General features: G+C 43.4%; 1 protein-coding gene across 2 annotated transcripts in view; it reads left to right on the forward strand.

The window, feature by feature from the left end:
- Positions 1-24,994, forward strand: part of LOC141110576 (scavenger receptor cysteine-rich type 1 protein M130-like) — a 59,606-nt gene extending 34,612 nt beyond the window's left edge. The window contains exons 7-9 of one of the 2 annotated variants that reach the window (XM_073601986.1): positions 20,387-20,704; positions 21,248-21,562; positions 23,910-24,994. In XM_073601986.1, coding sequence (XP_073458087.1) covers positions 20,387-20,704; positions 21,248-21,562; positions 23,910-24,244 — 968 coding nt within the window. In that variant the 3' untranslated portion in view covers positions 24,245-24,994. The remainder of the gene's footprint in view (positions 1-20,386; positions 20,705-21,247; positions 21,563-23,909) is intronic. The other variant, XM_073601988.1, reaches the window with a different exon arrangement.
- The last annotated feature ends 2,441 nt before the right edge of the window (positions 24,995-27,435 follow it).

Raw genomic sequence — 27,435 nt, forward strand, 5'->3', positions numbered from 1 at the left:
TATTACTTCTCATGTATTATTTATTATATTTTTTATTTTAGTTTAATTTTTTTAGTTTCATATATGCTTATGGATTTATGGACTTTAATTTAAGGCTGGATTCCTTTAGCCTCTGGTGTGATATGTGTTAATATTTTCATTTGTTTCACATATGGTATACACTTATATCACCCGGATGGGATGTGTAGGCAAGTCTGAGTGATCACACACAGTACTTCCCTCATATGTGGTGTATATCTATTGTTACTTGCTATATCACATTTGTGTCAGGGTATGGGTACACCCATCCCTGGATGGTACACTCACTTACCCACCTCTGGATAGTACACTAATGTGGAGTTGGTTATTTTAGTTATTTTGTGGTACACGTATTTGCACATTATATACAGTTTTTTTCCTTTCCTTTCCTGATCACATACCCTGTTGGTATACGTAAATATTATTTGAGAGTAGCGCCAACCACCCCATTCTACACTTCTATTTATCCTAAGTTCCCTTGGGAACCTACAGGGGGGGCTGCAACCCGTACTGTCCTGAGTGCGGAGCCTACCATTTATAGGGGTACATTTGTACCCCATTACCACTTCACACAGGGGGGGGGGGCCGGGATCTGGGGGTCCCCTTGTTAAAGGGGGCTTCCAGATTCCGATAAGCCCCCCCGCCCGCATACCCCCACAACCACTGGGCAAGGGTTGTTTGGATGAGGCCCTTGTCCCCATCAACATTGGGACATCCTCCCCATGTTGAGGGCATGTGGCCTGGTACAGTTCAGGAGGGGGGGGTGCTCTCGTCCCCCCCTCTTTTCCTGCGGCCTGTCAGGTTGCGTGCTCGGATAAGGGTCTGGTATGGATTTTGAGGGGGACCCCCGCCTCATTTTTTAAAAAATTTTGGCGCGGGGTTCCCCTTAATATTCATACCAGACCCAAAGGGCCTGGTAATGCACTGTGGGGGAATCCCAGGCCGTTTTTTTCAATGACTTTTATGAGTATTGCAGAGACCCGACAATTCATTATAGCAGCCGGCGCTACCGCTAGTAATTTTAAATGACTTTTTTTTCCTTTAGAAATGTCATTTTGCTCTCGGACTGTTGTAAACACGGCAAACATGTGCCACTTTACAGGCATACTATAGACACCCCCCAGGTACGAAATTTAAAGGAATATTTCACTTTTATTGTTTCACTTTAAGCATTATTAAAATCACTGCTCCCGAAAAAACGGCCGTTTTTAAAACTTTTTTTTGCATTGATACATATCCCCTGGGGCAGGGCCCGGGTCCCCAAACACTTTTTATGACAATAACTTGCATATTAACCCTTAAAATTAGCACTTTTGATTATGCATGTTCGTGTCCCATAGACTTTAACAGGGTTTGCGTGTTCGAACAAATTTTTTGCCTGTTCGCATGTTCTGCTGCGAACCAAACTGAGGGGTGTTCGGCCCATCCCTAGCAGTAACTCATCCCTCTGAATTAAAAGCAGTATGTTGTGCTTCTCTATTACACAAAGTGATGCATGCCTCTCAGTGCTTTATCCATAAGTATTACAACCCATGTTCCATGCTTATCTTTTACACCCAGTGCAGTTTGTCTCTCTCTATTACATGCAGTGTCTCATTCCTCTGTAATATGCATATAGCACCCTGTAGTGTGCAACTAGTGTAGGTAAATGTATTTTGTGACTCATGGTAGTTGTGTGAATCTGTAATTGGGTCAGGTTACTCTAGGTCAGACTGGAGGATGCTACAGCGTAGGCTTCTGGTACCTCCCCCTGGTTTTAGAAGCTTGAAGAAGCTTCTGGAAGTTAGTGGGCTGAGGCTAGGCAGTCCTGATCTGCATAAATGAAGGAATCTGGCCAATCCCCAGACAGAAGGCCCTGACAGAGGGACAGGATCAGCCGTAAAATATCATAGAGCCTGGCCAGCAGGGGAGTCTGGTGGAAGATGGAGTGGTGAAAGCGGTGTTGTGAGGCCCGGGGAGGGGTGGGGGGCAGTATGGGGGCTCTGCCTTCAGGCTGGAGCTGAGGAAAGGAAGGAAAGGAAGCCTAAGAGAGGAATCTCCGTTACCTTTGAATCTTGTGAAGAGGACATCCTGGCTGGCATGGGAAGATCTGAACAGTAGGAGGCCTGAACAGGAGTCTTGCCCAGTGCAGCAGGAATCAAGGGACAGTGTGAGTACCTCTGCACACCCAAGGGGCGTACAAGGGGAGAGACTGACAGGCGTAGCATACTTTCACAGGGACAGTGTTCAGCTCACTCCCAATCCCTTGCTCTGGGGTATTCTTTAAAGCAGCCAGGTAGGCTGGTAGTTAAAGCAGCCAGGTGGGCTGGTAGTATCTGCAAGTTGCAGAACTGTATGAGATTCTACTAAGGAGATACAATATTCCTGCATACAGTTTGGAACTTTGTGCTATTTCACTATAGGGAGCCGAGAGCTCCTGGTTTGTAAAGAACCCTGCCACTGATCCATAGAGGCAGTGATTATTCCGGAGGAAGTACAGTCGAGGATCTTATTTTTTGTGTACATAGAGAAGGAAGTTTGTTCTATCTGTTGTTCTTCAAGTCAAGTTGGGCATCCCATAACCCCATTTACCCTTTCCAAGTTAAAACCCCTAATACATTCTAAACCAAGCCTATGTCTGAATTCAATTTGGAAAATGTGTGTTGCCTGGCTGTGCAGACTATAGGGAGACCTAAAACTCAGCGACTCTTAAGGGGGTAGCGCTACATGTACAATGTAAGACAAGGAGACAATTCCATAGCTCAACTCACCAACCAGTCTGCCAACCAACCAAATTAGCCTGTCTAACACCTATCCATTCAATGCATGTGCTTCCACTGTGGAGACACTTATAAATTTAGTAGTGTTAGGACTGCAAGTAATACAGGGTGCCTTGACGAGGCCTTGCAGCTTTCACATGCGTTTGCAAATGTGTGCTAACTAAACCCCTGCTTTTAACAGACGGTTAGACAGGCTAATTTGGTTGGTTGGCAGACTGGTTGGTGAGTTGAGCTATGGAATTGTCTCCTTGTCTTACATGTATATGCCCTCCATGTGCTCCTTGCTGTGAAGGCCAGTTATGGGTGTGGGCGGTGGCCAGTGTTTTGCTACATGTACAATGCTCATACCTCTGTATTGCACACAGTACCTCACCCTTATCTAACATATGAAGCCCTTCATACTATTCAATTCCATGCATTCTTTCATACCTATTACATGCAGCTCCTTATGGTTCTTATATGCAGTGTCTCATACCTCTGTATTACATGCAGTGCCTTGTACTTCTCTATTAGATGCAATGCCCCGTGCCTCTTTATTACACATAATGTATTATGGCTCTCTATTATAAGCAGTGTTACATTTTTTTTCTGTCTTATACACAGTGCCTTATACCTCTGTATTATGGTGTGTCTTTTACCTTCAATAGAATATTATGGTGTGGGTTCTTCCTTGAATAGAATATCTACTATTATGACCTCCACTGTGCCACATCCATAATAACTAGAGCAAAGAGAATTTAGGAAACAATCCTACAGCAATGTTGGACTTTAATGGCACTGGCATGAGACAGACCACTTTATAGTAAAAAAACTAAAAACTTTTTTTACAATTTATGGTAAAAACATTTGTGCATATACACATACATTTGGTAAAATAGAGGCATCAGTACTCCATATATGGACCTGATACAGAGTATACCCAAATGGACCAAAACAGATTCACGTATACACAGGGCTTTTTTTCAGGGGGAACTTGGTGGAACTCAGTTCCACCACCTCTGGCTCAGACCCTTTGGTGCCTGCTCACCACAATCACTTGTAAACACAGCAGTCTGTTTTTTGTATTTACAAGTGACAGCTCTGCACTCTGTGTGTAACCCCCATGAACTCTGCACTCTGTATGTAATGCAATCCTAATTATTAATGCCCCTTTAAGACCCTTCTACTGTTTGTGAAATATGATCACACCCACTATTTGATGTGATTTGGAGGGTGTGTGTGGGGGGAGGGGTTTTGGGGGGTCGTGGTTGAGTTCCAGCACCTATTGTTTGAGAAAAAAAGCCCTGCGTATACAGTATCTCACAAAAGTGAGTACACCCCTCACATTTTTGTAAATATTTTATTATATCTTTTCATCTGACAACACTGAAGAAATTACACTTTGCTGCAATGTAAAGTAGTGAGTGTACAAATTTGGCCCAAAGTGTCAACATTTTGTGTGGCCACCATTATTTTCCAGCACTGTCTTAACCCTCTTGGACATGGAGTTCACCAGAGCTTCACAAGTTGCCACTGGAGTCCTCTTCCACTCCTCCATGATGACATGACGGAGCTGGTGGACGTTAGAGACCTTTCGCTCCTCCACCTTCCATTTGAGGATGCCCCACAGATGCTCAATAATAGGTTTTAAGTCTGGAGACAAGCTTGGCTAGTCCATCACCTTTACCCTCAGCTTCTTTAGCAAGGCAGTGGTCATCTTGGAGGTGTGTTTAGGGTCGTTATAATGTTGGAATACTGCCCTGCAGCCCAGTCTCGGAAGGTAGGGGATCATGCTCTGTTTCACCAACATGGGGACAAGGTGCTTTGAGGGCATGTGGCCTGGTATGGTTATATCCAGGCTGCATGCTCAGATAAGGGTCTGGTATGGATTTTGGGTGGAACCCCATGCCAATTTTTTTTCCAATTTTGGCGTGGAGTTCCCCTTAAATTCCATACCAGACCCTAAGGGCCTGGTATGGACTGGGGGGAACCCACACCAATTTTTTTCCTTGATTTTTATGCAATACATTACAGCTATGAGCAATTTTAACCACTTCAGCCCTGGAAGGATTTACCCCCTTCCTGACCAAGCCATTTTTTGCGATACGGCACTGCGTCAATTTAACTGACAATTGCACAGTCATGCGACGTTGTACCCAAACAAAATTTGTGTCCTTTTTTTCCCCACAAATAGAGCTTTCTTTTAGTGGTATTTTATCACCTCTGTGGTTTTTACTTTTTGTGCTATAAACAAAAGAAGAGCGACAATTTTGAAAAAAACACAATTTTTTTAAATTTTTTGCTATAATAAATATCCCAAAAATTAAAATAAAAAAAAACGTATATTGATTGGTTTGCACAAAAGTTATAGCGTCTACAAAATAGGGGATAGATTTATGGCATTTTTATTATTTATTTTGTTTTTCACCAGTAATGGCGGCGATCTGTGATTTTTAACGGGACATTGCGGCAGACAGATCGGACACTTTTGACACATTTTTGGGACCATTGACATATATACAGCAATCAGTGCTATAAAAATGCACTGATTATGTGTATAAATGTCACTGGCAGGGAAGGAGTTAACACGAGGGTGCGATCAAGGGGTTAAATGTGTTCCCTCAGTGTGTGTTCTAACTGTGGGGGGAGGGACTGACTTTGGGAGGAGACCGATCGTTGTTCCTATATACTAGGAACAACAGATCAGTCTCCTCACCCTTGACAGGAGCGATCGAGGGTGCCCGGCGGACATAGAGACCGTCAGGCACGTGCCCCCTATACTTCTTAAAGCACCCACCCTACAGCTACGGCGATTTGCGCAGGAGTGCCATTCTCCGACGGGCAGTCGGCAAGTGGTTAAATTACTCTTTTTCCTTTAGAAATGGCATTTTGCTGCAGCACTGTAAAACACATCACCCAGATGCGCCACTTTACAGGCAGACTAAGGGGACTGCCCAGTCACGATATTTAAAAGAATATTTATTTATTTATTTTTTAAACAAACAAAACTAATGTTTATTAAATCCAAAGTGGATATAATCCAATACAAATTTGTGCAATCCTATAAAATAGTAAATGACATACAAGTTACATAAGATATCACCATCACAAAAACTCCAGAGCTTCTGTACTCCAACAGTGCCAAAACAAACTCAAGAGCTCCAACACCTGTACACAAGCGCACTTACCAGAATTCTAGACCTCACTGCATAAGAGATCTAACAGCATTTTAGCAGGAATATTTCATTTTTATTGTTTCACTTTAAAGTGGTGTTCCGGCCGAAATGATACTTTTTAAATAAAAATACCCCTATAATACACAAGCTTAATGTATTCTAGTAAAGTTAGTCTGTAAAGGTCTGTTTTGTTAGTTGATAGCAGTAGTTTGTTATTTTATAAACTTACAGCAGGCCGTGGCCATCTTAAGTGTGGGCATCTAAAGCCAGACTGTATTTCTTCCTGGATCTCATCCTTGCAGATCTCACACATGCTCAGTGCAGCACAAGCAGTGTAATAGGTTTCAGGTCAGGTTTCCACAGCAACAGCAGTTTCAGAGGAAGTTGCCGCCCCTTCCCAGAATGCATTGCAAACAGGAAATGATGCAATGGGCCGCGGCCAGGGAGGAGGAAGTGAAAAATGAATACAGCAGATATACATTAGGTGCTGAGAAAAAAAATTAAAAAATATCCAATTTGTTTACAGTGCACAGTTTAGTGAGGGATGCTGAAGAGTTGTAAAAGTGGGTGGAACTCCACTTTAAGCATTATTAAAATCACTGCTCCTGAAAAAACATGTCCCCTGGGGCAGTACCCGGGTCCCCGTACATTTTTTATGGCAATAACTTGCATATAACCCTTTAAAATTAGCACTTTTGATTTTTCACGTTCATGTCCCATAGATTTTAATAGGGTTCACATGTTTGCACAAATTTTTTGCCTGTTCGCAAGTTTTGGTTCGAACAGAACCAGGGGGGTGTTTGGCTCATCCCTAGTGCTAGTGTATATAGTTGTTAGTGTAGGAAAATTTGGCCTGGCTGAGAGCCAGGCCTGGGCTGAATCTGGGTCAGGGATGAGTGGCTCAGGGAGGCTGGATGACTCATCAAACAGCACCTCTGGTAACTCCCCCTGCTCTCTGGAACCTTGGTGAAGTTTCCAGAAGTAGCGGGTGGAGGTGATGAGGGCCCCATCCAAACCCCAGAAAAGTGGGCTGGCAGGGGGCAGACACCTCTTAAATACTCTGGGGTCATGCCAGCAGAGGCAGTCAGGTGGAAGATGGAGAAGGAGCGTTGAGATGGCTGTCAGTAGCCCTTGAGGGTGCCCCCTAGTCTGGGGGGGTGACCTTGGTCCTGGGGCTCGGGTGCTGGGGGGGGCCCTCTACAACACATGGAGAATATCCTTCCTGGAGGCACAGAGCAAGTGTGAGGACAGCAGGAGCAGGTCAGCATATCCAGGGGTTCTCCTGGAGAGTCAGCAGGGTGGGCTGGTGAGTGTGCAGTCTGGGAGGACTGTGGTATCAGTCTAGGAGGACTAAAGAGAAGTAGCCAGGAGGGCTAGTGAAAGGGACAGCTGAAGCCAGGCGGGTTGGCAGTGCCTGAAGAGATGGTGCTAGGATCAGTAGCCATGGGGATGTGCTGGGAACAGTAGCCACGGAGATGTAAGCTGGACACTGGACTTTGCTACCCAACCAAAGGGTCCCTGCTTGTAAAGGGCTTTTTATTTGATCTGGCTAAGTGCTTTGCCAGATTCACTAAAAGTGTCCCAGCTGAGTCTGTTTTTTTGTGCAAGCAAGTGAAGTGCTGGAGGAAGAGAAAGGAGTGTATATAGACTGTATATCGGAGAGTTGTCCCTGAAGAATTTTTTGAAGTCAAGGGGGAATCCCATAATATCCCTATTCCCATCCAAGTTTTATCCCCTCAATAAAATACAAAAAACAAAGTATTGGAGTGTTTTCTGACTCTGGGAACCTGTGGCAATTCAGTGTGCCTGGCTGTGCAGGGTGGGGGATCTCAGTTCACTCCTACGTGTGGTGCGCTACATTTGCACAAAAGTTTTTACCATAAATTGTAAATAAGGTTTTTGTGTTTTACTATAAAGTGGTCTGTCTCATGCTAGTACCAGTGAAATCCAACATTGCTGTAGGATATTTTCCTAAATTTTCTTTGCTTCCTTGAATAGAATATTATGATGTGGCTCCTTCCTTGAATACAGTATCATTTTGTCTATGGCCAGCATTATAATTACAAACCTTTAGGTAAAGCAACGGCCTACAATCCATTCAATTAATATCCAGTCCGGGAGACCCTCACACTACATGACTAAGGCATACCATAGGTAGCGCTGGATGTGCTTCCGTAGACCTCTACAGCCCAGTGAACCCCCACTTTCCACTTATCACTAAAATTATATGACGGGGGCGTGGCTTGGCGCGCAACGGGAATGGTCGCACACTAGGCGAGCTCCGGCACACACACAGCCTGCAATTGCCTAAATACCCAACCCACCGCTCTCAGATGCCGGGTAAACGGCTTCACAACACCCCGCACTCACGCCCGAGGAGAGGAACTTCCGCTCCACCGACGAGAAACATTACTGATCTGTTTAACAACAGAGCAGAAGCCCGCAGCAGCATGTGGGAACTCAAGATGGCACTGGAGCACCATGAGGAGGAATACAGCGAGGACTCCCAGTCAGCTCCTGAAGATTTAGGTAGGGGGAAAACTCGTCCCGACCACCCCCTCACCCTCGCGGACATGTCGGTGATAGCTGCGGACATCAAATTCACATTCTCTGCTGCTATCACTGATCTGAAATCTAACCTGCTGGCTCTTAAAGAAAAAATGGCGGCAGCGGAGTCGGCGGGAAAACAAGGCCATCCACAGACTGGAAAGGGTGTCTGTAACACAAAACCATCACTTTATTGAGATGAACAGACACTAGAGGATGGACAATAGGGGTAGGAGGAATAATATCCATGTGAGAGGCATTCCAGAGACAGTAGAAGCAACCCAGATTATCACTGCCCTACAAAGAGTATTTAATAGCCTGCTTGAGAGGCAGGAAGATCTGGAGATTGACTTTGTCAGAGCTCACAGAGCACTCAGACCAAAGGGACCCGACAATGCTCCCCCACGGGACATAATATTCTGCCTGCAAAGTTTCAATCTTAAGGAAGAAATCATGCGAAAGGCAAGGAGAAATGAGCAGATAATCTTTAATGGGGCCAATATTATGCTCAAGATCTCTCCCAAATCACACTAAGGAACCACAGAGCCCGACGCCTCCTACTGGACAAATTAAGGGAACAAGAAATAAAGTACACTTGGAGATTCCCCTTTGCTCTGACAGTGAACTCCAATGGACACCAGTATATTCTGCGTGAACCAGATGACCTGCAAGATTTCTGCGCGGCACTAGATGTGGGACAAGTCTCGCTTCCTGACTGGTATGCAGAATTTCAAGAACCCCCTCTGGAAAAATCACCACCGAGATCTCCCTTCTCCACGCCAGACAAGAGGCTTTACAAAAAACAGAAGTCACACCGCTCTGGAGGATCAAAAGCCAGAACGCCCCGGCCCTCTAGGCATAGGTGTGCTCAGCCCATTGCATTAGGGTGTGCACCCCAAAGCTCAAACACACATACCTTTCTCTGCAGCCTCAGCTGCACTTGACAATGAATGGGAAGTGCTCTGTGCTGAGCGGCTTCCTGTTCATTCACAAACTGAAGCATAGTGAACACAGGGAAGCCAGCAGCGTGCAGGGCGTGGGGTAGGTGGGGGCCAACAGGGGGGAAGCCCAGGCAATAGGGTGAATCGGCACTGCACATAGTGATTAGGGTGTGCCAACACTGTATCCAGCACTTTGCAGGGGGGCAGCACGGAAAGAGTCCCTGCCGGCTTGCACTACACTGTTAGTGTAGCGCCAGTCTTATGGAACGGACTGGGCTGAGAGGCACATTTAGTCTAGCGCCCCCATAAAGCGGCCGCACTGCTTCCGGTATGCGGGTGGCCGGCATTCCGCAACTGTGGGGGGGGGCGGGCGCTTCTAATTTTGACTGTACTCTCATCCTGGACAACAAACCTTCCTCACTGTGCTATGTTTTCTGCTGCACCATTGGCATAGTTATATCTTCTTAGTCCTCTCCATAAAAAAATTGTGCTTAAAGTAGAACTATAGGCAACACTTTTTTGTTAAAATTTTGGATAGAATAAGGGAGGGTTATAGCCCCTGTCAGTTTATTTTTTACCATTCCCGTACAGAGATTTCCCTTCACTTCCTGCCCCATAGCCAAACAGGAAGTGAGAGGAAATCTATGCAAATTAAGGGAATCCATTGCCCCCCCCCCACCAGGCCCTCAGAACTAGTGTCCCCACTCAAAAATGTCAGGGCGGGTCTTAAACAGCAAGGGGTGTGGCCTTGACAGGAAGGGGTGGGTCATATTTAAATTAGGGGGTGCACGAGTTTAGTCAGGCCTAGGGCAGCACAAAACCTAAATACACTACTGGGGTGTGCCCAGGCACACCTGGCACACCCCCTGCGCACGCCTATGCCTTTAGGGCTGACTGCAGAGATCAAGAAGAAGATTGACCAGGATCTGGAGGTTTACTTTACACTGTAACAATCTACCCTCATGTTTACTCATTTTCCCCTAACACCCATTCAGCATAGGTTACATTTTGTTCTATCTATGACCGTTGTTAAGATATAACTCGGAGGGCGCAAAACTTTCCAGTTCTATACACGTTCCACTCAATGCCAGCTCTCCCCCTACCCCCCCCCCCCTTTTTTTTTTGGTGTTTGTTTTTTACCACCTACTGGACTGGTTGCATAACTGGGACTATCTGCAACCCCTATACAATTGCTTTTATAACCTTGTCTACATTAAAATACGCTGCTGAACCTCAGGACTAAAGCTAGCATGAGAGTTCACTTGATAGCCCTATCGTCCTATTTTTTTTTTTCTCCAAATAGCCTGCATTACTCATGGATTGCTGTGGGATAATTTAATGATGACTGCGGCTTAGCGCCTCTAGGCGACGCCGTGGGGGGGTGGTTGGGGGGTGGGAGACGATGCCAAAATATCATGTTAAGGGATTATTACTCAGTATGTCACCCCTTACATAATTCACCGTTTACCATTTTTTTCTTTCAAGTTGTCTGCCTGGTTGAGTAGGAATAGATCTAGAAATATATTAGATTATACAAGCTTTCAAATGCAGACTGTGTGTGCAATGTTACAACCCATTCATTCATTTTTATTTTTGATTATACCTCTATCAGTGTCTTTAGCTGATGGAGGCCTGTGTATGACCACCTCCCGGTTGTCAGTTGCCTCTCTCTTCCCCCAACAAGTGTCTCTGTGCCCAATAGTAGGGTTTTGGACACACTAATTTACATACTTTTGAAGGCAGCTGGATTTGCCAGAAAAGTGATATCTTCAGCTTCTCTTACTATTCTCCCTATTCCATTCTATCTAAACTTTTCTCCTCTGTGTTTTATCTGCTGGTATTTTAGCTCTCATTATACTCTTAAGAAAATATCTGTGTTGACATTAATCTGTTTCCATCAGTTTTTTTTTATAGGCCCACTCTGGACCATCTTCACCTGAGCTCCTAACATGGCCTACTCGGAACTAGGAAGGAGTCCATTTGTGATTTCCTACAACGTCAAAGGGTTGAATATACCTGAAAGATGATCTACATTATTGAGAGAGCTTAAAAAAGGTAGGCCACATTTTGTGTTTCTACAAGAGACTCACTTTAACATCATGTCCCCCAATTGATAAACGCCACAAGTGATGACTCCAGAGCTACAGGGGTTTCTACTCTAATAAGTAGGGACGCTCCCTGTAACCTACAAGAAAAAATGCTAGATCCCAAAGGTTTGTGTTCCTAAAGGGACTGTACAATAGCACACCTGTGACTCTGGCTAATGTATACTTCCCGAATAGGACACATGTGTCCTTCTGTCAACACATTGTGAGGGAGCTTTTGGGATTCTCAACGGGATGTCTGATCCTAGGAGGGGATTTCAATGTACCTCTCAACCCCATGGTGGATAATTCCAATGGGAAAACTTGCATCACACACAAAATACTCAAACGAATCAAGAATTTTCTTCAATCCCTACAACTGATTGACACTTGGCGGTTTAAACATCCTGAAGGGCATGACTTTACATTCTTCTCAACCCCACATAACAGGCATTCCGTATAGACTACCTTTTTATCACCCAACGGGACCTAACACGGGTCACGGGAGCCCATATAGGCATTCAATCTTTCTCGGGTCTTGCCCCGATCTCGCTGTCCCTTGACTTGGCTACACCCTCACAACGACCACAGATGTGGAGGATAAATGCGTCTCTACTGACTGACCCAGACCTTCTGGCCAAACTGACTATTTCAATCACTGAATTTTTCCAACTTAACTCTTCCCTGGATGTAGATCCACTTATGACTTGGGAAGCACACAAGTGCACCATTAGGGGGGAACTCATCAGAATGGGCTCACACCGCAAAAAGAGCAGGGACAAACACATCAAGAATCTGACAGATAGAATTAAACAACTGGAGTGTCTTCATAAACAATCTCTCACTCACCAAATGGCTACTGAACTACTAGAAAATAGGAAAGCCCTTCAGCAGCTTTTTGATTATAGATCGAGGAGATATCTATTCTTTAAAAAACCAATATACTACGGATCGGGCAATAAATCTGGTAAACTACTAGCCAGGGCATTAAAGGAACAATCTGCTAACAACTTCATATAGGGCATTAAGAGGATTAACGGCAACCTTGATGTGACCAATGAAACAATAGCTAAACATTTTCATGACTTTTATACAAAGTTATACAACCTACCCTCTCAGCATAGGCAGGAGAATATGGAGGGGGAGAGGATACAAATCATACGGGATTACCTAGAGAAAAGCGGAATGCCTGCCCTATCGGATTCAGACATTTCCCTTTTAGAGGGCCCAATAACGACCCCTGAGATTAAACACGCCATCAAACATCTAAAATCTGGTAAAAGTCCAGAACCGGATGGATACACGTCCATCTATTACAAAACTTTTGCGCACATCCTCAAGGACCCACTCAGGGCGGCATTGGACTCTATGTCTGAGACCAGGAAGGTAACTCCAGACTTCCTCTCAGCCCACATCACCGTACTCCCTAAGGCCGGTAAAGATCCAACGGATCGCACCAGCTACAGTCCTATCTTATTACTGAATGTGGATTTATGCTAAGATCCTGGCCATCAGATTGAGCCCCTTACTGCCGAACCTGATTGGCATGGAACAGGTGGGCTTCATGCCTGGCCGAGAGGCCAAAGATAACGTTATTAAGGCAGTGTTATTGACTCATGCGGCAAACACCGGGAGCATCGAGGGCCTTCTCCTGTCCACGGATGTGGAGAAGGCCTTTGACTGTGTTGCGTGGGATTACATGTTGGCTGTATGTACCAAGGTGGGTCTGGGGCCTCGCATGCTGGCCAGGATCTCTGTGCTGTACCAAAACCCCACAGAGAAATTAAAGATAAACGGCAACCTCTCGGATAAAATCTCAATATCAAATGGCACAAAGCAGGGATGTCCATTATCCCCTCTCTTGTTTATACTCTCATTAGAACCATTTATTAGAACGGCCAAAGCAAACACAGATATTCAGGGCTTCAAGGTGAAGAATGAGGAATATAAGATAACTGCTTACGCAGATAATCTGCTGTTCTTTTTGTCCAATCCAATAACCTCCCTGCCCAACCTGATGAAAGTGTTTGCCCACTACGGTTATGTTTCTAATCTAAAGATCAATTACTCCAAGTCAGAGGCCGTGAATGTTTCCTTACCCCCAGAATACATGCACAAGTGCAAGCTGCCTCTCCCTTCAGATGGGAACCTAGGGCCTTACAATACCTGGGAATTTGGCTCACACCCAAGTTAACAGACACTTATGGTCAAAATTTCCCCATGTTCATTAAAAACGTGGGGGAAGATTTAAATAGGTGGCAGTCCGGATATTTCTCTTGGTTTGGCCGTGTAGCAATAATCAAGATGACCATTCTTCCCAGACTGCTCTACCTCCTACACGCACTTCCACTTAGAATCCCTACGGTCTTCTTCACTTCACTCAGAACCATCTTGCTGAAGTTTCTTTGGAACTCTCAGAGGCCAAGAATCAAGTACTCAATGCTGACTAAATCTAAAGAACAAGGAGGTATGGGTATCCCAGACTTCAGACACTATTACCATGCCACACACTTGACTAGAATTGTCGATTGGCAAAACTAAAGATAAACGGCACCCTCTCGGATAAAATCTCAATATCAAATGGCACAAGGCAGGGATGTCCATTATCCCCTCTCTTGTTTATACTCTCATTAGAACCATTTATTAGAACGGCCAAAGCAAAAACAGATATTCAGGGCTTCAAGGTGAAGAACGAGGAATATAAGATAGCTGCTTACGCAGATAATCTGCTTTTCCTTTTGTCCAATCCAATAACCTCCCTGCCCAACCTGATGAAAGAGTTTGCCCACTACGGTTATGTTTCTAATCTAAAGATCAATTACTCCAAGTAAGAGGCCATGAATGTTTCCTTACCCCCAGATTACATGCACAAGTGCGAGCTGCCTCTCCCTTCAGATGGGAACCTAGGGCCTTACAGTACCTGGGAATTTGGCTCACACCCAAGTTAAATAGGTGGCAGTCCGGATATTTCTCTTGGTTGGCCGTGTAGCAATAATCAAGATGACCATTCTTCCCAGACTGCTCTACCTCCTACACGCGCTTCCACTTAGAATCCCTATGGTCTTCTTCACTTCACTCAGAACCATCTTGCTGAAGTTTCTTTGGAACTCTCAAAGGCCAAGAATCAAGTACTCAATGCTGACTAAATCTAAAGAACAAGGAGGTATGGGTATCCCAGACTTCAGACACTATTACCATGCCACACACTTGACTAGAATTGTCGATTGGCATTGCCAAGGCGCAACAAAAAATTGGGTGTCCCTGGAAGTGGCCATATGTCCAATCCCACTGAAATATTCACCTTGGGTCACATGGGGTAGCTGCCCACCTAACCTAAAAAGGCACCCCATAACTGGAACCACACTAGGACTCTTCCATAAACTAACCATAACCCTAGAGATTTCTTTGCATCCTAGCCCCTTGACACCATTAAAAGATAATCCAGACTTCAAACGAGGTATGAATAATCCTGATTTTCAACCAAGGGAAAAAACAGTACCCCTTTTGGCTGGAGATTGTTTCATTAATAAGGCTATAAAAGAATGGTCCGCACTCAAAGAAGAGGAGGGATTATGACACATGCACTTTTGGGAATACTTGCAGTTACGCAACTACCTAGGGGGGAAAACTGAGAAAAGTCACTACCATAGACCCCTCACAGCTCTGGAGTCAATCTGTCGTAATGGGGCTCAAAACATTGGGACAACGTCCATGGCCTATTCCTGGTTGCGAGACTCAAGACAAAATGAAGCAGATGGGCTCAGGGGAAGATGGTCGAAGGAGCTTCAGATGGAGATCACTGCCAAACAATGGAGGTATGCTTGCATTCTAAAACACAAATGCTCTTTCTTGTTGGAGATGCCAACGAGAAAGGGGAACATTGTATCACATATGGTGGCAATGTCCGCTGATAGCACAGTTCTGGGACAAAATTAAAATCCTAATTAAGCAAATAACTGAAACCAAAATTAATTTGAATGCGGCCACGTGCCTCCTCCACGTCACAAATGTCTCACTGAGGCCATACAAAAACGCCTTAACCAGACACTTACTAAATGCAGCAAAATCCCTAATTCCACTATATTGGAAGTCTCAGAAAGTTCCATCCATTGCGGAAGGTTTCCGATATTTATGAAATGGAAGAGACCTTGACCCAGACAAATGACAAGCTGGACAGATTTCGCAAGGTGTGGCAACCATGGTTGATCTTCAAATACAGCATATGTAGACAATTTAACGATACCTCCCACTTGGGAAATTCTCCTTGGAGGAGCTGGAGGGGTTTTCTCCCTAGGCCTAATCTACCCCACGGGTACTTGACATGTCCACAGAAATGAAACACAGACAAACTATCTCTTTACTTATCTAGTATTCTGACATTTCTATTCTTTCTCTACCACTGTGCAATAGCTGCCTTAAGACACCGCTAGTCATGTATACTGCATGTCACACCTGGTAACATGCCATCATGTCACAATCTCGCTTTTAAGAGAATCCCACGATTTCAAATTACATACAACCCAACAAACCAGTAAAATAGCCGAGGATTCTCAACAGATTGGGTTACCTCTTGGTAATAATATACCAAAAGTTAGACTTTGATAAAAAGGAAGGAAGGTGGAACTTTATATGAAGAATGCACCCCTGGAGATAACACGATATAAATGAAAATGGGTGGTACTGAGTATATTAGAACTGTGGATTTCCATGACAGCATTGCAAAACAACAATTGGCAGTCATAGGTTTATTGATAAATTGATTTTATATTACATACAACCCAACAAACCAGTAAAATAGCTGAGGATTCTCAACAGATTCGGTTACCTCTTGGTAATAATATACCAAAAGTTAGACTTTAATACTTCATAGATTTGAGTTTGATTTTCTTTTTTTTTTTATGTGATAAATGTTTATACATCACAATTGTGTACTGTAAGCAGTTGCAGCTGCAAATTATCTGTTTATTTCACTTCAAACAAGAATTTAATAAATTTTGAATGTTAAAAAAAAAAAAATAATTATACGACTGACACACTTTTGGAGTAAAATGGGCTGTAATGGCCATTTATTAATAATAAACAACATATCAACATTCCTTAGAACAGAAATATAGAACAATAACAATAATGACCCCCAGGTTGCCGATCTTTGGAGGCACTACCAAAACCAACGCAAACTTTGTATCCACTTTGGAACCACTTGAAGGTCCTCAGCCGCAGAACACCGGCTTGGGGACAATACTAAATTTCCCGCAGACACCTCCATCTCCACAAATCCTGTTAAACCACCGTTAACTGGGATTAACCACAGGATGCCATACCATAGACGGGTCCTTACTCTGATTTTACACAGCAAAATTTGGATGCCTCCAAGGACCCCAACTGCCATAACACTATAACCAACCCAAAAGTCCAACATCATCAGGGTGGGAGGGTGAGAAGCTTCTTCGTCGTCCGTCTGCCTCAAAGCGACCCCACCAACCCATAGTCTTTGCCTCTCTTTAGCATTACCTACACCAATCAATGCCTACAGCCCTTTACCAACCGCTGACCACTTTACCATTAACCTACTGACTGCTGTACTAACCTGCTGGCCTAGTCATGCCTGCCCTTTTGCTTTGGGCTTTGGTTAGTTATTGGTGTGACAGACCTAGCCGGGACAGAGGCTTTTGGAGAGGATTGAATGCTAGCCACTTGCCTTCTGATTATGGGCCCTGGATTTTAAGGGAACAACACTCTTTACAAGGTGAATGAGAAATCCAGTCTGATCTGTACTAATCAGACTCAATCTAGTATATAGGTATATATTGTATATTGTCTCATTTTGTTGTGGACTCTTTACTGTGATCGTTTGGGGTGTGGCTGTATTCCAATGTTCTATTGTGTCTGTCTGCCATGGATATTATGGGATGTTTATGGGATGTTTATCTCTATGGAGGGAGGGGGGATTCTCCAGCAGCCCCCCTGCTGATAAGACTGTTTACTGATGAAAAGTTGAACACACCTGACCTGTGTGTCTGTTGTCATTGGACAGTTTACCCTGCCCTGTTTTCCAAGGGTGGGGGTAAGAGTCTCTGATTTTTTTTATCTGTTTTGTCCATGTGTGATAATATATGAGTTTGTTGTTTGCCACTCCAAGACTGGTATTGCCTGGTGCCTGGGTGGGCTAAAGGGTCTTGGATAGTGCTGGTTCTGGACAGAGGAAGCATAGACGGCGGACAGAGACCTGTTTGAGGACAGGGGTTCGTCACAACTGGTAAATCTAAAAAACAGAGTAACGTGTACTGTAGGCCCAGCTTTACAATCTGCTTAGATTCCAATGTATGCAATCAATGTTTAATACAACCTTACCCAAATTTTTGTGATGTATTGGATCTTACGTGCACCCACACATTTCTGGATATTTCTAGCTTTATATTGTAACTTGTGCGGTCTGAGATTTTACTACAATTGCTAAGCCCAGGCTTTAACAATCCAGATCTGAACCCAAATGTAAAAGTAATTTATTCCCACTATTCTAAATGGCCCTTTAATGGAAAAAAATATGAAAAATTATAAAATACGAAAAAAATGCTATTCACATTTTATCAAATATTTCTACTTTTTTTTTCTACTAACAGGCCTACAACATGCCCATTGAGTTTACAGCACCAGCACAGAGTATGGGGAACCAGTGCTTACACTCTAATGTGCCTACTACAGTCGTATAGGCACACACATTCTTGGGCCAATTAAAAGAGATGAACTCATAAATATATTAAATGAATGAGGTAGGACTGGAATCCCATATTACAGGGGGGATGCGTTTCTTCTGGAAACTGATGCCAGGACTCCAGCACTATTAGGTCAAAGTTTAACCCCTTCACGTCAACATAACACAAATATGCAGCCCTACTAGACTAGTCTTTTTTCCGTGGTGCTGCATTTTTGTGTATCTCCTTGTACTAACAATCAGAACTTGAGAACTTGAGATTCCGGGTCACCTGATTGCCGTGATAGCCTCTGATTGGCTATCTGTCAAAAACCATGAGTCAGGCCGAGACAGTACACTTAATAACACTTGTTTAATAATAATAAAAAGGTAAACAGAGTAAGCGTAGTCAATACATAGCCAGAGTTCAGTAACCAGATCGGGTAGTCAGCCAATGCCAATGTCAGAGAGCCAGAGATCAACGAGCCATAAGGGATGTCAGCCAAGCAAGTCTTCAACAGGAACGCAGGAGAAAGTCTCTGAGATGTGACCAAAGGACAAGGCAGAGATGAAGTGAGCTGGACGGCTTTAAGTAGCCAGGACTGACGAGCAGATCATCAACAGCTGACAGCTGAGCGGCCAGCTCAGAGAAGGAAGAGCTGAGCCCAGCCCTGATCAGTCACTGTGAAGCACACCTACGTGTTTTCTTTCTCTGTGAATGGAGGAGAGAGATACATCGTATCTCTCTCTCTCCTTGCAGAGAAAAAAAGTATGTGTAAAAAAAAAATAAATTAAATACCATTTTTATCGGTGTATAACACACACCTTCACTTTAAGAGGGAAGTTTCAGGAAAAAACATAAATTTTAAATAAAGAACTGTGAAGCAAAATAAGGGTCAGTGCCCATCAATGCAGCCTCACAATTGCCCATCTGCAGCCTCACAAATGCCATGAATGCAGCCTCCCCATTGCCATGAATGCAGCCTCACCATTGCCATAAATGCAGCCTCATCACTGCCATGAATGCAGCCTCACCATTGCCATGGATGCAGCCTCCCCATTGCCATGAATGCAGCCTCCCCATTGCCATGAATGCAGCCTCCCCATTGCCATGAATGCAGCCTCCCCATTGCCATGAATGTAGCCTCACCATTGCCATGAATGCAGCCTCACCATTGCCATGAATGTAGCCTCACAAGTGCCATGAATGCAGCCTCGCCATTGTCACCAGTGCAGCCTGATCGATGCCCATCTGCAGCCTTGGAGGGGACAGGGAGGGGGCAGGACGAGCTCCGACAGATTACATACAGGAGAATCTCCTGTTTACTTGGCAGCCTCTTTAATACAGTCCCGCCTCTTATGATAGACAGAACAGTCGTCCAATGCCAGCCCAGGCCCTATTACAGAGGCCACCAAGTAAACAGGAGATTCTCACTGTATGTAATCTGTCGGCGATCGTCCTGCCCCCCCCTCCCTGTCCCCTCCAAGGCAGCCAGAACTGAACGATTTTCAGGGTGAGAAAGTGCGTATTATACACCGATAAATATAATAATAATACAAAAATATGAAAAAAAAACTAGATTAAGGTTAGATCTAGGTCAGTACCAGGGTAAGTGTTTGGGTCAAGGTCGGGGTCAGTATTTTTTTGGACAGAATTTTCTTTTTCTTTTTTCTTTTTTTAAAATTATTATCAGTGTCAGTTAGCATCATTGTGTTTTAGGTAAGATTAAAAAAAAAAAATCAAAATGCACTCTATTGTTTTTGGACTGTACCACTGGTACATACAACAACTAACATACACATATGCTGTATCGCTGTGATCATCAGGAGCAGGAGAATTTCATTTGGGTTGTTCCTTGGTGGAAGGTTATGGTAGTACCAAGAAAGATACAGATACATTTAAAAAATATGTTTTTTTTTTTTTTTTTTATATTTTGACACAGTTTTCCTTTGATAATAAAAAAAAAAAATCAGGGGATATACATTATCATTTACCACCAAATGAAAGCCCAATTTGTCCTGAAAAAAAACAAGATTTAATCCACCCAAATGCACAAAGTATTTGTGATGATATGTACGGTTTTACTAACACGTTAAATTGCAAAATTGTGCTTATGCATTTAGATTTGTTTTACCCATAGGGGTGAAGGGGTTAAACTTCAACCTTTTTTTTATACTATATCCCTTGTAGGAACGGCAGAGACCCTCCGCTTAGTAGATGGCCCAGGTCACTGTGAAGGCAGATTGGAAGTCTTACAGAAAAACATCTGGGGGCGTGTGCTGGACCATCAATGGGACATGAAAGAGGCAGAAGTGGTGTGCAGGCAGCTCCACTGTAGAGAGGCCATTGGGTCGTTCAGGCTGAAGGAACCAATAAGTGGTACTGTAGCGTGGAACAGTGTCACATGTCAAGGAAGCGAGAAGCACATAGAGGATTGTTCTGTCACTATAAACAGTTCTTCAGTTGCTTCCTCCAACCTTGTCACTGATGTCGGAGTAATTTGCTCAGGTAGGTGTTCAATAAAGGAGTTTACCTATAGAGTCATCCAATGGCACATTGAAGCTAATGCTTTGTAAAAAGACACTTTCACCCTGCCGATTCAAGTAAAAGTGACAACATTTGTGTACATCCAACTCCCCATCACTATATATTTACCTCTCCAGTGATTCCCTGCTATAGTCCTTCTTTTGCAGCCACCACTGACATACCCATAGATTTTAATGTAGCATTTGTAGCCATTGTTTTCCACTATATGAAAACATTTTGATACAAATGTGACAGTTACATGGTTCAATTTTGCTAATCACTTACAATTCTGCTAGCCTTGCTGAATGTGGGAGTGTTTTGGCCCTAGAAAACATGTTGGCTGTTTTATGTTTTGCAATTATGAACAATTAAAAGCATCTTGGACCTTCTAAATTTTTGGTTCTGGAGCTCCTTTTTATATATTTTTATGATGCATCTAGAGTTAAGTAGACCCATCAACTCTGCTAGAAGCAGCACTTTATGCATCAACCCCACATTAAGAATTTTTGCACCCTTTCTCCACAGCAGCAGAAGAGAGAAGTGTCCATCTGGTGGATAGCTTTCACCGTTGTGCCGGCCTGGTGGAGGTCTACCGGAGGGGTGAGTGGGGCATGATCAGGGGTGATGCCTGGGACCTGGAGGATGGTGACGTGATCTGCAGGGAGCTGCACTGTGGCTGCATTTCAAAAGTAGAAGGGCAGTCTATAAGCAGAACCGGGAAACTCTGGCTGACCGGATTAAACTGTGCAGGGAATGAAACCACATTGTGGCAATGTCCATACAGCTCGTGGGGGACTTCTGCTTCAGAGGAGAAAGAAGCTGCAAGAGTTGCCTGTTCAGGTATAAACTGCTTTTTGCTTGTTTTTTATTTAAATAGGAAATTTTGTTAAAAGAAAAAAAGTGATAAGTATGTGTAACTGCTGATTTCTTCTTCTGCAACTGACAGTTGTCTTGCTATCCGTGGCCTCAATATTTTCTGAGATACTCAAGCTTAAATCAGAACCTTGACATCATGGCTCCTTCCTCTTCTCCCCCAGCAGGGGGCTATTCTTAGTAGGCCAGTGGTGGACTGAGGTACCTAGGAGCCCCAATTACAAACAATATTTGGACCCCTACCAATAAACTACCATCCCAGTTAAAAGATTTAATCACTGTGTACTTATTGACAGATAGATATAGGTAAGCAGTATCCAAGTCTGCATGACACTGGTAGGGGGCCCAGCACCCATCTGACCCATCTCTAGTAAAGATAGACCCCTAACTCCCAGTAGGACCTTGTGAATGCACACATTATGTCCACCTTTGGCCCAAGCTGTATAATGACTTCCTTATTGGTGGGTCCATGACAGCCTGTGCTCAGAGGAGCTGAGCTGGCAATCATTTAAAGCTGAGCTACGGGCTACCAAAAAATAAAAATTCAGAAGCTACAAATACTGTAGATGCTGACTTTTAGTATTAGGGCACTTACCTGTCAAGGGATCCCACGGTGTCCTCACCCAAGCCGAATCTTGCATCGGCTCTCGGGTGCTGGCGCTGCCATCTTGGGTAGGGAAAACCAGCAGTGAAATTCAGCAAGAAGTGGGGACGGGAACCTGTCTAAACCAGATACCTGCTCCCCCCTCCCCCCCACAAGGTACCAAATGTGGCACAGGGGCAGGGGGGCAGACAAGCGGAGCTTCACATTTTGGGTGGAGCTCTGCTTTAATGTGAAAGACTAGTGACATCTAGTGGCAGAAAGGCACTCCTGCAGGGCATAGATCTGGCTTGAAGGTAAGTATTGCAGCCGATGCTGCTTTTTATTTTCTCTGTTAATATGCCATTTTATTTAGCTGGAGTTCTGCTTTAAAAATAATGAATCCAACAAGCATAGATGGTCTTTAGCTTAATAACCAAGAAAGTATTAAAGCGGTAATAATTATTTAATAATTTGTAACTACAGGTAAGCTTATAGTAAGTCTTACCTGTAGGTGCGATGAATAAACTTGCACCATTTAAGAGATATTCAGGTCGGGTTTAGCCAATGACGGCGCTGTGCACACGCAGTGATGCTTTGCATTCACGACATACTATTTGATGACTCCCGTACATATGCACGGGAATGACATCATCATGGCTTGGTCTTTCAAATGGCTGGAGAGCCCGAACCCAAAAGAAGGACCAGGTGAAGATGGGAGCACTGGCACCAGTGACAGCATAGCACTGGAGGGCTGCATTTGAAAGGCACGTCTGTCATATTGTGCAATGCATGCTGGCACATTATGGCATTAAGCTGCAGGGGGCCATTTCACATTTTTTCTTGAGTTTACTATACAGTGATACCTCGGTTCACGAACGCTTCTGTTCACGAACAACTTGGCTTGCGAACAGAAGAGTTCACAAAAATTTGCCTCGGTTAGCAAACTCTGCTTCGGTTCACGAACATGAGCCGCAGCCATCTTCACTACTTTGACATGTGGCTGTGACTTCCTGTAGGTGAGATCGCGGTCACAGAGAGACACTGAAAGTGTACTATGAAGACACTTACAGTATTGAGAAGTGTTGAGAAGCTTTTTGGTGTGCTTTTTAGCACCTACTGTACAGTACTGTACATCCCTGTGCACACTTGCTGTAAAGCTTTGTGTGCTTTTTATCACATACTGTACTGTACTGGACATCCAGTATGGCTCCACGTCAGAAGTCATCTAAAGCAAGGTTAGTGTTCTCTCTTTCTTCATACTGTACTGTACTTTGTTTCATATTTTTTGTGGGTCAAAAAAAAAAAATAAGTTCAGAATGAATTAACCTGATTTACATTGAACCCTATGGGAAAATTTGCCTCGGTTCACGACCAATTCGGTTTGTGTCCAGAGTCGTTTCACAAATTAAGTTTGTGAACCGAGGTATCACTGTAGCTACCTCACCAGTAGGGGGTGCTCTTCCATAAAACAGCAGTCAGGTAGCTGACACAGGAAGCTGACTGCATTGGTGAACAATGGTGTCAGACTGTTGGCTATGCGGTGCGTCAGTTGTATATGAATCACAAGAGTAGCTGAATAGTTCAAATACTTGACATGTACAGAATGTATTCTAAAAATGTATTTAATTGTTTCCCTGGAGTTCCATTTGAAATAAGCTAAAAATAGGTTAAAAGGAACTTTTGATTTAAATTTGGTTCAGTTTAATTCATCTCCTTGTGATTGATTTGCAGACTTCACTGATTTGCGCTTGGTGGGCGGGGTTAATGAATGCGAAGGCCGCCTGGAAGTCTACTATAATGGAAGCTGGGGTTCTGTCTGCAGTAATCTGATGAGCAGTCATTCAGTCTCTGTTATCTGCAAGCAGTTGAACTGTGGGACAAGTGGGCAGCTGGAAACATCCTTTACATATGGCTCTGGTGCTGCCCCCTACTGGCTGGACCTTATAGACTGCCGTAGCCAAGATAATACTCTAAGCGAATGCCTGTCAGCACCCTGGGGAGAGAATAACTGCAGTGCCAGTGAAGTGGCTCAAATTACATGTCAAAACCCCAAGGAATCGACCTAAAGCACTACATCTCTATAGCTTGGGTCCAGTTCCTTTAAATGCTTTTCCTAATGTGCATGTGCCTTGGCTGCCCCTGACCCTGCCATCAGTTTTCCTTCCTTGGACCATTTTTAGTAGGTCCTACACAGTACCGGGGCAAGTTCATCTAGCATTCAGGGCAAAGATGCGAAAGTGCACCCCCTCCCCCACTGTTAATGCATGTCGTAGAATGGGATTAATGCTCTGTGTTCATTCTTTGCCCCCTCACTCAGCTGTCCCTCCTGCCCACCCCTTGTCCTGGCTCTGGTCCTGAGCACTGCAGACTAGGAATTTCTCATAGTTTTGGAATTGCTATTACCCAGTCCTCTAGCCATTACAATTTGGCCTTTGTCAAAGCCACCCAATCCAGATGCTTGCCCATTTCTTCTGCTTTCAAAACAAACATCAACATCAAGGACAACTTGTTCACTTGCTCCTTAATATATCCCACCCACTTTCAGGAGCCATTGTAATGAGATAATCAATGTTATTCTCTTTACTTGTTACTGGTCAGAATGTTATGGCTGATCAGTATATGATGTACGTGTGTAATATGTTGCATGAGTCTAACTCACATCTCACTGTGGCATTATGGTCAATATTGTAATTTCTCCTGATTACTAATAAAACTCAATGTAAATGTAGGTTGGAAACAGTCCCCTTTATGTTACTATTGTACCTATGTGATTCTTAAATCGCAATAAAAAAAGTATATTCAAGAAATAAAAGAAAGTGTGACACAGATGTAAAATGTTGCAAAGGTAACTTGACCGCCAAATAGCCCGGTGTGCACACCATCTAGAGGTAATACATTCCTTGCGTGAGTATCTCCTCGGGCTAGGTTCACACTTATGCGGGTTGCAGTTAATGTGTTTTCTGGTGCATTTTGCATTTATTTTACAAATCCTTAATGCATTTTTTATACGTTTTGCATTTTTAGGAAGTGTCTGCTGTTATGCAAGAGAAACCAGCAAAAATGCAGCGGAAATGCATCAGAAATGCAAGCACTACATTTTTTATGTGTTTCTATGGCAGTCTATGTAACCAAAAATGCAACCTGCTGCAGGCAAAAAAGTTCCTGACCCTTTACAAAAAATGCAGTGGCAGAAACCTCACAGATGTGAACGTGACCCATAGTGAATCATGCTAAGCGGACTGTAATGCGTTTATGCAATACTGAAAACACATAAGTGTGAACCAGGCCTCACCAATGACTTTTGCTTCTTTCCATACATTAGAGTCACCTAACATTGCAATGTTGGATAATATCAGGAAAACCATAAATGCTTCCACTCATAACAGCGATATGAGATTTGTGTTATGTTATAGCAGCTCATAGGTTGAGCATTGTGCTTGTACAAAGGGATCCCCCCCCCCCCCACTGGGCCATCCATCTCCTTCTATCACTTTCTTCCTTTTAGATACAAGAATCAGATTATAAAGCAACAAAAGTAAAATATAAATCTAGACCAGGGTTTCTCAACCAGGGCTCCTCAAGAGGTTGCTACTAGGGGCTCCTTGAGCAATGAGCAATTTCTACCTCTCAGATAAGTTCCCACTGACACCATTGACTTGCTGAGCTATCTAACAGGGGGTAACTCTTCCCAGTGACCACAAGAGTAAGGAGCATTCTTCTCACTGACCATCACAATAATGTATCTACACTAATGAGTTTTAGTATGGGGTTTCCTGAGACCGGAAAGTTATTTCAAGGGTTTCTCTGTGTTGAAAAAGCCTGATATAGACAGGTGACTTCCAGAACCAGGGACCCTCTCATTCTCCTAATACGTATTGCCTGACCTACTAAAATGCCAACTTTGCACATGAAAAGGTACTAGTATAAATCGATAGTCCTCCTTCAAAATACTATCAATTAAATATGAATGCTTGAATATTATGTACAGTCAGTATCTCTAAAATTAAAATGTTGTGTTCTTGTGTTTAAATCAAAATCTGTGATTTCATCTCTAAGTCCTTCTCATGGAAGGAATTTGATTTTTTGAACATTCATTTTTCATGTCTGTATTGTGTTAGTACAGTATTACAGATTATCCTCCTATTACCACAGAATTGACCAACAATGTTTCAGAACTTGTCCATCCACTTTGCTAAACTACTAAAAGTTATCAAATATGTTCATATTATCAACTTGGACAAGATTTCCAGTTAAAGACACGTAAGACCTGTTCAGCCTGCTTCCCATAATCCCAACTAAAATCAACAGATGAATGACAAGATGACATAGATTAATATTCCTCTGTACCAGCTCTATGTGTTCTATAGAAGAGCATTGGGGCCAAGGAAAAAACATTGAATAATGCTGGTCATACACCAATTGACTTCAAAAGTATGTAGGGAATTTCTGAAAAATCGTTCATCAGAACATTCTTTCATGCCATCATTAAGTCAACCAATTTTGTTTAAAAGCTCTTAAAATTGTGTCCAGACCTCCTATTTGAACCCCAGATGTATTACATTACAATATGTTTGATTTTATCAGAATGAAAACCACATTCACAGTTAGTTTTGTTTTTCAAAAACATCTTTCCATCCTGCTCTTTTGAATTTACTATGACACTATGGTCAAAAATGAACAATCTATTTGGTCCCAAGAACCATTAGAAAATCGAATGAACATTTCATAATATTTTTTAACTAAAATTTGGGTTCAAATTTAGACCATGAGACCATATTAGGTCAATGATGTCAGAAGCTTCCCTACTCCTTTGTGTACAATAACCCCCCATCATCAGCTCATTGGGCTGGAAATGGCAGCTGATTTCCGTATTGAGTCAAACATGTGTAGCACTATCTCCATAGGAGCTGCTAGATATTTACCCGGATCTTCTCTAGTTCCAACTTCTGCAGTCAGGCACACAGTATTTTCTTCCACAGCCAGGTGCACTCTTACTTTCACTCATTACTCCAATAACCAGTCTAGGGCTTTTTGTTTGTTTTATTGAAGAACTTGGATAGGGAAGCAGTAGTGTAGTGGTATACTCTAATACCACGTACACATGACCGTTTTTTCCATCAGAATAAACTCTGAAGGACCTTCCGACGGAGTTCTGCTGAAACTGTCTTGCCTACACATGATCACACCAAGTCCGGTACGCAGTGACGTACAACAACAAACGACAGGACTAGAAAAAGGAAGTTCAATAGGGAGTAGC

The sequence above is a fragment of the Aquarana catesbeiana genome, linkage group LG10 (genome assembly GCF_042186555.1).
Source record: "Aquarana catesbeiana isolate 2022-GZ linkage group LG10, ASM4218655v1, whole genome shotgun sequence".
Lineage (NCBI taxonomy): Eukaryota > Metazoa > Chordata > Amphibia > Anura > Ranidae > Aquarana > Aquarana catesbeiana.